Below are 11,517 nucleotides of genomic sequence, written 5' to 3'. Positions count from 1 at the left end.
AGACTCGAAGAAAATATAAGTTGCATTGCACCGATGCCTCATAGATAGGGGTTGTTACGCCCGAATTCATAATTTCCTGGCGTAAGAGTTTTTAGACTCGGAACAAAATGAATTTCATTGCACTAATGCCTCATAGATAGGAATTATTACACCAGAATTCATAATATCCTGACATACCACCTCGAGGATATGAAGCACGATATCCCACCTTCAATTTTTGGCAGAAACTTAAATGCATCAGTGCTCCATGTATAGAAATCATTGAGAAATATGTTAACGACGAAATAGTAGCTTCGTACAAACCTGCAGGGGCGAAAGAATCGGCGATGCGGCTATCGGCGTCGCTATGGGGGCGATCACATGCGCGAGTTTCGCTGTCGAGGCTGGCGTTTTGATTTCAGATATTAGGGAGAGAGCTTTTCCAGAAGAGGCGGGAGACCGTCCTGCTGGCAGTGCCAATCCAGCTGCAGATGACGGTAATGGTGCTGGCAGTGCTAATTCAGCTGCTGATGACGATGATGCTGCTGGCACCGCATCCGAAGTCAGCGTTGGTAGAGGTGACCGTTCAGGAGATGGCACCTAGAACAAATGCACACAGTTGAAAATTATGTGTTCTTGCGTATCAACATTGTTTTATTTAGATTCAATAAGATTCGTGAGCTGTAAAGGCAACACTAAGTCAGCGTTGTTTGGCTGAAGACGCTCACGCTTAATTAACACGTGATTATATTTAAAAAAGAAGAAATAGATATCTCGATTATATCAGGTAGATAGATATTGTTTAATTCATATTATTTAGTTTTAATGTTATATAGAAGTTCTGTAATGACAAAATACTGTAGGTAATTACCATAACAATTATGTTAAAGTTATTGACTGTGTTAATCTATGTATTTAAGAGCATGAATTAACTCAAAAATATTGCTGGACCAACATGTGATTTGCGTTAAATTAACACCATATTTTCAACAGTGCAGTCCGAATCAGAATCCAGACCGGATCGGAATTACTCACGAAAAAGTCGAGTCCAAACTGCACATTATTTATTCCGATAAAAATTATACCATAACGTTATCCGTAATACAACCTTCATTTTAAAAACATCACTTTAAGAAATTGATTCCATCGTTGTGACCTAACACACGTCCTGCATATGCTGTGCAAAATATGTGTTGCTCTCCCGATTTGAGTTATGGCTACCGAGCATCCACTGTGCGGCACTAAAGTGCAGTCCCCCACTTTTATACTCCTTTGAATGTCAATCAGTTACCTTTAGCAAAGTGGGTACTGGTGTTGGGTTAGGTAGCGGAGAAGGTTCCGGAGATTCGGCCGGGGAAGCTGGCGCGGCGCAGGCCGTACCCACCACAACTGCTAAAACAATCTACAAAAGTAATGTAATTTTATTATTTTCCTTGGATTCTTGGAAAAGACAACGAACCGATCGAATTTCGACTCTATGCACCAAGAAAAATTAACAACAAAAAACGCAAAGGAGGTAGAAGCTTTAAATCTTCGGTTTAAACCAACTGATTGAGCATTAAAAAAAAAGAGAGTGGCATGTTCACAGATTTTACGAACACCTCCCTTCCCCCTCCCTCGATTGTCCCGTTAACTAAGGGCGTTAGTGTACTCACGTATCCAAACATGACGATTGCGAAATTTCTGGCACGCACGGCTTGAAACGCACTTCTATTTCTGGTCGAGGATGGAGTCGATCCTCTCGTACTTATAGAGATCCTGGGGGTGTTGTAAAAAGAAAACTCGTCCTCGTTTGCTGCACCACCGGTCCCGTCCCTGCACATCGTTCGTTGTATTCATCCTCGACGTCAGGGGCGGGACTTGGCGCGTTGCTCTCCTCCATCTTCGCTCGTCGGTGGGATAGAAAATCTCTAGAAATTTTTATCGAACTTCCAACTATTTCTCGAGCATTCCAATGACGGTAAAAATCGTGGGAAACGGTGGATCGTCCAGCGAGACAACTCGCGGGATTTCGACGCGACGAGTAACGGAGGGGATTGACCTCATTTGACCCGAACGACATGAAGAATTTACTCAAAGTTTTAATGACCGAAAAACTCGTCGATATTTGACATTTCAAGTGATCACGGAGAGAAATATGGAAATAAGAAATATAAATAGAACTGGAGAGGAAAAAGAAGGTAAATAGTAAAGTGTAATTGTCTTGTATAATCGATCATTTTTAGATCTTCATTGTGTCTTCGATGGAGTGTTTTCAATACCTGATACGCTTGTAACGTCGTTTAAAACGTCTATCGATTCTTTTATATAAACGGCGTTATAGTGGCACCATTTGTCGTAGCTGGATTACGTTCTTTTTAACGAAGTCTGCTCCCTCTGATATAAAATACGAAGACATTGTTATGTCTTCTGTCTATGTAATGTCTATGTAACGTGCTACTCGACGGTTTGTCGTTGAAATAATAACCAGTCATTTATTTCATATTTGTTATTCGAAACTACTTTTCTATGTGTTAATAGGAGAGTTGGATGTTGCAGCATCTCTCCTATTTTTTGGTGTATCTCTCTTTTGGTGTAACTCTGTCAATTTATCGTATCCCGCCCTCCATGGGCACTGTTTCACAAATCCCTGAGTATTGGTTTTTCCCCCCACCCGCTGGAAATCTAACTTAATCGCGTCTGTTTCCAAATCTGGGGATAAACCAGATGGAAGAAATTATTGACCTATATACTCGACATGTTTGCGAAGATGTTTGAAGAAATACTTTGCAGGGGAGATAAAACATTCCTATCGAAAACCATGTGTCTAACTAACTCGATGGTATTTCAATAGTTGCAGTTGCCCTTGAAAGACGCAATGTAGAAAAACATTATCCGTGAGTTTCTGTGCAAAACTCGGGATCGGTAACCTCGCGAGAAGAGGCAAGGGCGTGCCTGTTTAGACGACAAAAATCGGGTTGACGATTATAACCGGTTCCTGGAACGACGCAAGTACGCGTACTCGTTCCTGTGTTCCGAGTTTCAGTAATTTTCCGACTAGCGTGCGTCTCGATCCTTGGAGTGTCTATCTTCATTCGCGAGTCGTTCTGCATTGCTCGACATTTTCCAATCATTTTCGAATCTCCTATTCTCCTTTCGAAATCCTCAACTTCGTACCAACCGCAGTTATCTTGTATACCCTCTATCAATAACGCTACACACATTCCCTTATCTTAGGTACACAGGACGTGCAAGAGGAGAATCAGCCAGGCGAACAAAATAATAAAATTTCATTTAAATCTATTGGTTATTGGGGTTAGAAAATAATTATCACTCAGTTATTCCCTTTTATAAGACACTCTTTATTTCGGCCAGAGAGTTAGGAGCTGCGATGTTGCTCTCAAGGAGACTACGATCGAGCTGAGTATTTCGACGTCAGTGGAAAAATGCAACGAAAACTATCGGTGACCTCTTGTATCAGAAAAAGGTCTGCTGACTTCCTCTTTCAGGTCATAAACTAATTCCAAAAGACCTTTCCCGGTGTTGGTTAATTTTTGACCGTCGGGGTCGTAGACTTTGAGTTGCCAAGGGCCCGAAGTATCCAACAAAGTCCATAAAATAAAAATCCTTTGTACCCTCCATTCATAACACCCCACAACTTCCCTTATCTTAGGTAACTAAAAACTATTCTTACAAGCTTGGAAGGAATAATACAGGACAGGACGTGGAAGAGGAGAATCAGCCAGTCGAACAAAATAATAAAATTTCACTTAAATCCTTAAAATAAAAATCCTTTGTACCCTCCATTCATAACACCAACCACCTTCCCCCTCGTTAGCAACCCAAAAACTCTGCTATAACTATGAAAAACTCTAACATCTCCAATTCTGCTTTCGAAACCCTCAGCTTCGGACCAACTGAAGTTATCAATTGTACCTTCTATCCACACCTTCCTTCCAAAAACTCCTCTTACAAGCTAGGAAGAAACGATACAGGACGGGACGTGCAAGAGGAGAATCAGACGGATGAAGGAAACAATAAAATACAGTTTTGAATTGAGCATGTATAGATTTTATTTTCGATGATTAACCGACAGCATCGAGTCGCGATTGATCATTACCGCGGTAGCGAGGTCGTCGTCAGGGGAAGAGGATCGACTAGAGCGGCTGGAGAGAGAAGAGTTGCCGGTCCATTTGTTGGTTCAGTATGTTGCGTATCCAGCGACGATGGGTCCGTGAGCGTAGACCGCTGCTGCTGGAGCAGCGGCGACGACGGGGGCAGTCTTCACCAAGGCGGCGGTGGCCACTGGAGCGACGCCGACGGGTGCAGCGTGAATGTAGGGGGCCGCGGCGATCAGGGGGCTCTTTACGCTGACTTTGTAGGTATTTGCGTAGCTGGTGGCGACGGGTACGCTGTGCGCTACCGCCAAAGGCGCCGCCGGGACGACAGGCGCTGCGTGAAGAGCAACCGGTGCGGCCAGGAATCCTGGTTTTGGTGCTGGTGCCGGAGCTGGTGCTGGTGCGGCTACAGCGCAGGCCAACAGAGCGAACAAGGCGACGAACTTGTACATGGTTGCTGATAGGGTTGACGTTTGTCTTCCTTTGACACGAAACTTGTACTTAGCAAGTGAGATTGCTGAGAGTCGAATGATGCTCAACCAGGTGAGCCGGTGCGCTTTTATTCCTCCACTCTGACCTCTCCCACCAGCGAAGCGTACTTGAATCGAGCGGGTGTACTTGAATCCGCTTCATTTCGCCACCACCGTTTCGTACCGTCCCCGATGGGGCCCGATTCGTTTCGTACGCTACGCAATCCGTCGCCGTTTACCACTTTTCCCTTCTACCATCGCCAGTGGACGCGTTCAGGGTCTCCGCGCGTTTCGCTAACATCACCGTGCGGGGAGTACATTGCCAAGGACTACGGATCCGATCCCAGACTCCTCGTTTGGATCCGCGTGCAACGTACTCGAAAGGCCCTTCGCCGCTCTTTTTACGGCACGCCTAGGTCATTGCCGACAGCACCGTTCCTACACTCCTCGGCAAAACGATGGGAATCGTCGACAGTGCTGGGCATTGATCGATTACAGCCACGATCGATCGATCGGAAATTTCGTTGATATTGAAGGTTGCTTGCAATTGACAGTTTAATTTATGGGAGCTTCGAATATCTGAATACTGGGAGCTGGAGAAAAAAAAGATTCTTTAAGGTAACGTATATTTAGGTCGTTCAAGATTCAGACGAGTCGGGTTATTAACAGACAGCGTTTAACCTTTGTTTCTTCTTCGACACGGGGGCCCTGCCCCCCTCAGCTTTAGACCAAACGCGCCTAATTTTTTTTTATTTTCAAACTTATCTAACCCTTTAAAGAATCTTAAAAATCCAAGTGTCACCCATGATTTTGTCAGAATTTAACCTTCGTATCTTCTTCGATTCGGGGGCCCTAAGACCCACAGCTTTAGACCAAACGCACCTAATTTTTATTTATTTTCAAACTTATCTAACCCTTTAAACAATCCGAAAAATCCAAATATCACCCATGGTTTTGTCCGGATTTATCCGTCGTATCTTCTTCGATTCGGGGACTCTAAGACCCACAGCTTTAGACCAAACGCGCCTAATTTTTTTTTTATTTTCAAACTTATCTAAACCTTTAAAGAATCTTAAAAATCCAAGTGTCACCCATGATTTTGTCAGAATTTAACCTTTGAATCTTCTTCGATTCGGGGACTCTAAGACCTACAGCTTTAGACCAAACGCGCCTAATTTTTTTTTATTTTCTAACTTATCTAAACCTTTAAAGAATATTAAAAATCCAAGTGTCACCCATGATTTTGTCAGAATTTAACCTTCGAATCTTCTTCGATTCGAGGGCCCTAAGTCCCACAGCTTCAAACCAAACGCATCTAATTTTGTTAGTGTCAAAGTAGCCTAACGCCTTAAACAATCCTAAAAATCCAGATGTCTCCCATGATTTTTGTCGTGGAGTGTACCAAGCATTGGGTACCCTGTCGGTTCGATCGAACATCCGGTGTCGTTCGCCTCCGCGACCTTTCGTCTTCGGTCAAACAGTCGAGTTCCACTCGTTTCAGTTTCGAGAACTTGGTCCATCGAAGACGAGCTAGCCACTGAATCGATCCGCCGATTACATAGCGTCTATAACGGGCGAACGACACTCGTATTTCGAGATAACTCCAGTTAGTTAACCGATGGACTGACTGTACGTTAATTAATAAACGCGATTCCTATCCGGTAATCCGGTGTGCATTTCTACGATAACGTAACGCCTTCTGTACTGATCGATGTTAATGCCGATACCGATAACGTTACGTTATACCTTGTGTTTACCTCAACCAACCACGCGATTGTGTAACAATTAGTAATCCATTTTAACGCCCAGTTTGGGATATCGCGACGCGTCGTGACGCATACCGACGCGTGTCGTCTAGGAAGGACACCGCTGGTGTGGCAAACCGAGGACGGCATTGTGACACCGTTTTGCGAAACTGAATACCTGATTTCATGCATGTGTAACGAATGCGCTCGGGTATTTTTCGCGTCGTTTCGTTCATTTTTCATTCCTGTCCCGCGGGAGGTGCAACTTTCAAACGTTCTCTATTCTCTGAGAAGACTTTTGAAGAACTTGGACCTAAAATGGCGCGGAGTGGAAGGTACGAGCGTACATTCAGTAACGACGATAGCGGCACGTTTCCTTGATATGTTTGCAAAATATCAAGTAAATCGGTCAAGTAGTTCTTGAGAAACGCGTTTAAAGTTTTACATGCAGCCAGCGACTGTCTGGACGCCGCGTCCTTCAAACATGCATAAATCGAGCAATTTTGAGACTCTTGCTTTAATATTTTACCGAAATGATCTTGAGCCACTGAACTGTCGAAATATTTGAAAGATGGGGAAATTGTTTTCGTACGCGGACAATTAAAAACAAAAAAAGAGACTAGCACATAGGTATTCCATAAATGTTACAGCAGACACTCTTTCCATTAATGAAGTCTTGCTGTTCGATCGGTAGGTGAAATCCTTCGTTATTTACATACATAGTTAACCGCTGTAATCTAACTCGTTCATATAATATTTATTATGACATTAATCACGGAGGTTATCAGGAATTCGCGATTATTTTGATACTGTCCCCCGCGATATCGTGTTATTTAACTTGTTGCTAGATTTAGCTATTTAGCTTGATTGAATTTGCGAAGCATAACGTTACAGAAGTCAGTCCCTCCGCTGACGGCGTCACGTCTATGGATCATTGCACCACTCCATCCATAATTTGTATTCAATTAATTGCTATAAACAACTTTATACGTATGCATAATGCTTATTACGACCTTAAGCTTGGCGATTATCAATGTATTTGCGATTATTTTGGTATTGTCCCCTGAGATAATCCATTATTATACTCGCAGCTAGATTTAGCTATCGATTTTCTGTATATTTATACTTCCATTGATTTATATGTCCCGAAATATGTTATTAAGCCCCGTAAATATCCGAAATGGTGCCCGACCAAACTAAGTGAATTAATTACTCGCAAGGAGCGTTCCCGTAATACTCGTGCGAACCCATATTACGCGGATCATCTTATCTTCTGTAATTAAACGATCGAAAAATTTGTACATCGACAAAACAATGTTTTATTTAAAAAAATCCTCGAAAACCCTCAAATATACGCAGACGCTGTACGCGGAGTCCAGAGGATCAAACAAAGAGTTCGATCTTTCCGAAACCAGTTCACCTCATCTAAATCTCTCGCCCCCTATCGCCTCTCTCTTTCTCTCTTCCAGCTGTCTTCTCGATCTTTCTTTTATTTGTCAACGATTGGCCGCGCATTTCGTAGCAAGGTCGCGTTTCGTACTTCACGTGTGCCCCACTCTCTACTCCCACGAACTCGAGGCGTCGGTGAACGTTCTCCAAGAGGATATATGATCTCGTTTTTTCGGCCCCTGCTTTTCCTGTATTCTTTGTTCGATCACGGCAACGCATAGAAATCACGATCGGGGGAATCGAGTGATCGTTGGAGGTCGATGGACGAAAAAAGAAGGTCCGGTTCAAGATCGACGATAGTCGTTAGCAACGCCCGAATCAGGAAGGCCTCGAACCGTCCGACATCGCGCGAACGCTTTCGTATTACGACACGAAACGCGGAAAGCCTATCGGGCCCCGCGTAAGGGAGGACGCATCGCTATAAAAGAGCTCGAAGACGTCGAGAATCGAATCACTCGAGGTTCGTATCGATCACGAACTCGACTCGCGCGTCTTCTGTTGTTCTGTGAGCACGGTGAAGCAAGGTTGAGGCATATAGAAGCGAAACACAGATTCCTGTGTCGTTGGTCTGACATACGTAAAGTCAAACATACGTATAGTTTATACGTTATATAGTTCTCCAAGGAGACGATCTATGGCGTCGTTCACGAACTGCGTCATTCTTAAAAAATTCCATCTAGAGTGACCATTTTACTTCGTTAATTCTAACAAGGATCAAGTCGCAATCTATATAATGAGATAAAAAGCCCTTTTGGAGTAAGTTTAAGAGAAGTGGTTGTGGTCGCTACCAGAGGCCATCTTCTCGCAGGGGATCTATATAGCAACTGTCGTTGCAATCATTCATTGCATTAATACATTTGTAAAATTTCATAACTCTTCCACTGACTCATTCGCAACCACGATCGTAACTTCTTCTTGGCTAGTCTCCAACGATTCTCTCTCGTTCGCAACATAACGTTGCTCTATGAATGATGACTATCGCGACGCAGTACCGTTCCAACACGCTATAGCACTGTATCCAGTAACAGAGAAGCATAAATAGATACTTCTCTCTTCATCTATGCATTATTTCACTAACCCCATCGCTTTTAATGTATTAGTTATGTTTCACATACAAAGAAACAGAACTACTATTATTAAATTTATTTTTCATCTATGCTTTATTACACCAACCCCATCGCTTTTAATTTATTAGTTATGTTTCACATACAAAGAAACAGAAGAAATATTATTAAATTTATTTTTCGTATTGACGAACGACCAGCAGGAGGTATGAAAAAATAACCAAAAACGTGGACATGTAGAACGAACCCCGCCTTTATTCGACCTTGATCTACTCTTCCATCCGTTACGAACTCGTAGAGGTAACTCTTTCTTTTTGGCCTACAAAAAACAAAAAGACCATAGTCTTCTCGCGTTACGCCTCCGCGCTTTCGAACTTTATTATCCATCTGCGCGTCGTGACTCGAATGAGAAGCATTGTTCGAGTACTTTTCGAATAGTTTATATTTCACCGGAGCTTTGTCCAAAGGAGACACAAACGATGACGTGAAACGATGAATGAACCATAATGGAATTCGGAGCAATATCATCTCCATTGTTCGATCGCTTTGTGTATTGCGACAGAGTATTTTTGTTCTCAGTTCCTGCGGCCGTCGCGTCTGTTGAAAATGCTGTAACAGCGAATCATCGTCGTATTTTCCTGTTACCACCTTGTCGAGCTCGTATTAAAGATAAGAATCTGCTACTTTCACCGCTCCACGGGCGGGATTAATTATCTCGCGTTCTGTTATTACTTACGTTATGGTGTTACGGCGATTATGGCGTCGTAAATATAACGAAAGCGTCAAGCGGGCATTTTAATATTCATGGCGACGGCTAATTGTCGACGGGGTCATTCGTTACGCAAGGTGTAAAAGAGCCTGCTGAGGGAATGATTAAGAGAAAAAATGATTCAGTCTCGTGGAAATTAGGAAAACCAATCGAATATCGTTTCACTTTTGTTACTTTTCTTTATTTCGAGAAATCACCCTAACTACACTCGCAGTATCCTGAGTTTCGTTACAGCTCGCGAGGGAATCGTCGAACAAGTTTAATATTTGGATAAGTGGTCGTAGCCAGTGGGATATCCGTGTGCAATAGCGGAGGCATAGCCCGAGTCGTATCCGCTTCCGTAACCGTATCCATAGCCCAGCCCTAATCCGTCTTTGTACTTGTATCCGTATCCAAGAGAGCCTGGGTACGAGATGAGCGAGCTGTAACTCTGAGGGTAGGCGACGTACGTCGAGGGAACGTAACCGATCTTTGAAATCGGCGACGGTACGTTGTAGAACACTTTGCTCACCGGTGGTGCTAACGCATATTTGGTCGTAGGTGCCAATGCAACCTGAAAGTAGAAATGTTAAAATTGTTCGCAAATGAGAATATACTTATAATTAAACTGTGGATTTGTATGCACTCATAGGAAATTTCAACGATCATGAAACTACAAAATCCGTACAATCTGAGAGAATATAAAAATAGTGTCGAAAGTAAAGTTTATATTATATGTAACATTTGCAGAGTAAAATAAATTCCTATTTAGGTTTAATTCTTGTGGGTACGTTTGCAAAGATTTTATTTTGCGTAAAGATCTGCTGTCACCCATAATAAAGTGACTGGGCTGAAAGCTTAGGAAGTAAAATGTTAAAATTGCTCGCGAGTGAGAATACTCGTAATTAGACTGCGAATTTCTATTCACTCATAAGAAATTTCAACGCGTAAGAAAATACAAAATGCCAACAATATGCGAGAATATATATAAAAAAAAGTGTCTAAAGTAAAGTTTATATTATAACATTTGCAGAGTAAAATAAATTCCTATTTAGGTTTAACCCTTTGCATTCGATGCCTTTTTTTAGTATCTACCTGCAACTCGAGATGCTTTCTTAGCATTCTATCGTCACGAATGCTAAGCTATCGAGATTTGAGAATCAGGTCACCTTTACCGTACCGACAATCATTTTATTGACATTTCGAGTTCCAAAGAAATTAAACCTACAAAAACATTATTGCTGATAGATTAGCTGCGTGAAACCTAATGGTGATTGAGAGTCACCTCTCGAGTGCGAAGGGTTAATTTTTATGGATACGTTTGCAAAAATTTTATTTTGCGTAAAGATCTGCTGTGGCCCATAATAAAATGACAGGACCTAAAGCTTACTTTGTAGGAGTTCGAGTAGCTGGTAGCGACGGGTGCTGGGTGCACGTATGTGATGGGAGCGTACGGGGATGCTGCAGCCGCCGCGAGTCCGTGATTGAGTCCGTAGCTACCGTATCCATAATTCTCGTATCCCGTGTGTAAACCAGCCGAAGCATAGGCCACGCCAGCAAGGAACACCAACTACGCGGAAATATATATTAAAATATATCGATTCCACCAACGACCGCGAATACAACTCTAAACAAATTCAACCTATCGAAATTATGGAAACCACGACTTGACCTGCCGTTACTCACCAACTTGCAGTACATATTCGTTTAACGCCTCCGTGAACCTTATTCGACGTATGCAAACTATCGAGCAGATCGACTAGACGATCCCGTAGCTCGTAGACGTTTTATATATCCCATTCGTCCGTTCCCCCTTATACCTAGTGCGGTTTTCTATAGCCGGGATATCTCGTGTCCCCCGCAGTTCCTTCGTTCCTCCCCATCGATCTCGAGAGAGAACGGCGGAAACTGGGGAAAAAGTTTCTTCTCGTTCAAGTACGAACCGTTTCGCGACTGTGTCGGTAA

General features: G+C 42.8%; 3 protein-coding genes across 3 annotated transcripts in view; all 3 read right to left on the bottom strand.

Annotated features, from left to right (window-relative positions):
- LOC128892487 (putative uncharacterized protein DDB_G0290521) overlaps positions 1 to 1,802 on the bottom strand; it is a 2,184-nt gene extending 382 nt beyond the window's left edge. The window contains exons 1-3 of the mRNA XM_054152928.1: positions 1,635 to 1,802; positions 1,271 to 1,381; positions 304 to 579 (exon numbers count right to left, since the gene is read on the bottom strand). Coding sequence (XP_054008903.1) covers positions 304 to 579; positions 1,271 to 1,381; positions 1,635 to 1,802 — 555 coding nt within the window. The remainder of the gene's footprint in view (positions 1 to 303; positions 580 to 1,270; positions 1,382 to 1,634) is intronic.
- A 2,357-nt stretch (positions 1,803 to 4,159) lies between these two features.
- LOC128892486 (larval cuticle protein F1-like) lies at positions 4,160 to 4,528 on the bottom strand. The gene has a single exon (XM_054152927.1). It carries the CDS (start codon positions 4,526 to 4,528, stop codon positions 4,160 to 4,162), a length of 369 nt encoding a protein of 122 aa, XP_054008902.1.
- A 5,201-nt stretch (positions 4,529 to 9,729) lies between these two features.
- On the bottom strand, positions 9,730 to 11,376 carry LOC128892559 (cuticle protein 63-like). Its single transcript, XM_054153096.1, has 3 exons — positions 11,239 to 11,376; positions 10,943 to 11,122; positions 9,730 to 10,126 (listed from the first exon to the last, which is right to left on the bottom strand). Exons 1-3 carry the CDS (start codon positions 11,251 to 11,253, stop codon positions 9,833 to 9,835), a joined length of 489 nt encoding a protein of 162 aa, XP_054009071.1. The 5' UTR covers positions 11,254 to 11,376; the 3' UTR covers positions 9,730 to 9,832.
- Positions 11,377 to 11,517: the final 141 nt, after the last annotated feature.

Source organism: Hylaeus anthracinus, unplaced genomic scaffold (assembly GCF_026225885.1).
Source record: "Hylaeus anthracinus isolate JK02 unplaced genomic scaffold, UHH_iyHylAnth1.0_haploid 12002, whole genome shotgun sequence".
In the NCBI taxonomy this organism is placed as follows: domain Eukaryota; kingdom Metazoa; phylum Arthropoda; class Insecta; order Hymenoptera; family Colletidae; genus Hylaeus; species Hylaeus anthracinus.
Note: the sequence above shows the minus strand (reverse complement) of the source record. Positions and strands in the feature narration are given on the sequence as shown.

Coding starts and splice junctions, on each gene's coding strand:
- LOC128892486 (XM_054152927.1), bottom strand. CDS start 4,528: ATGTACAAGTTCGTCGCCTTGTTCGCTCTGTTGGCCTGCGCTGTAGCC.
- LOC128892559 (XM_054153096.1), bottom strand. Junction 10,127..10,942: donor GCTACTCGAACTCCTACAAA/GTAAGCTTTAGG, acceptor TTCTACTTTCAG/GTTGCATTGGCACCTACGAC.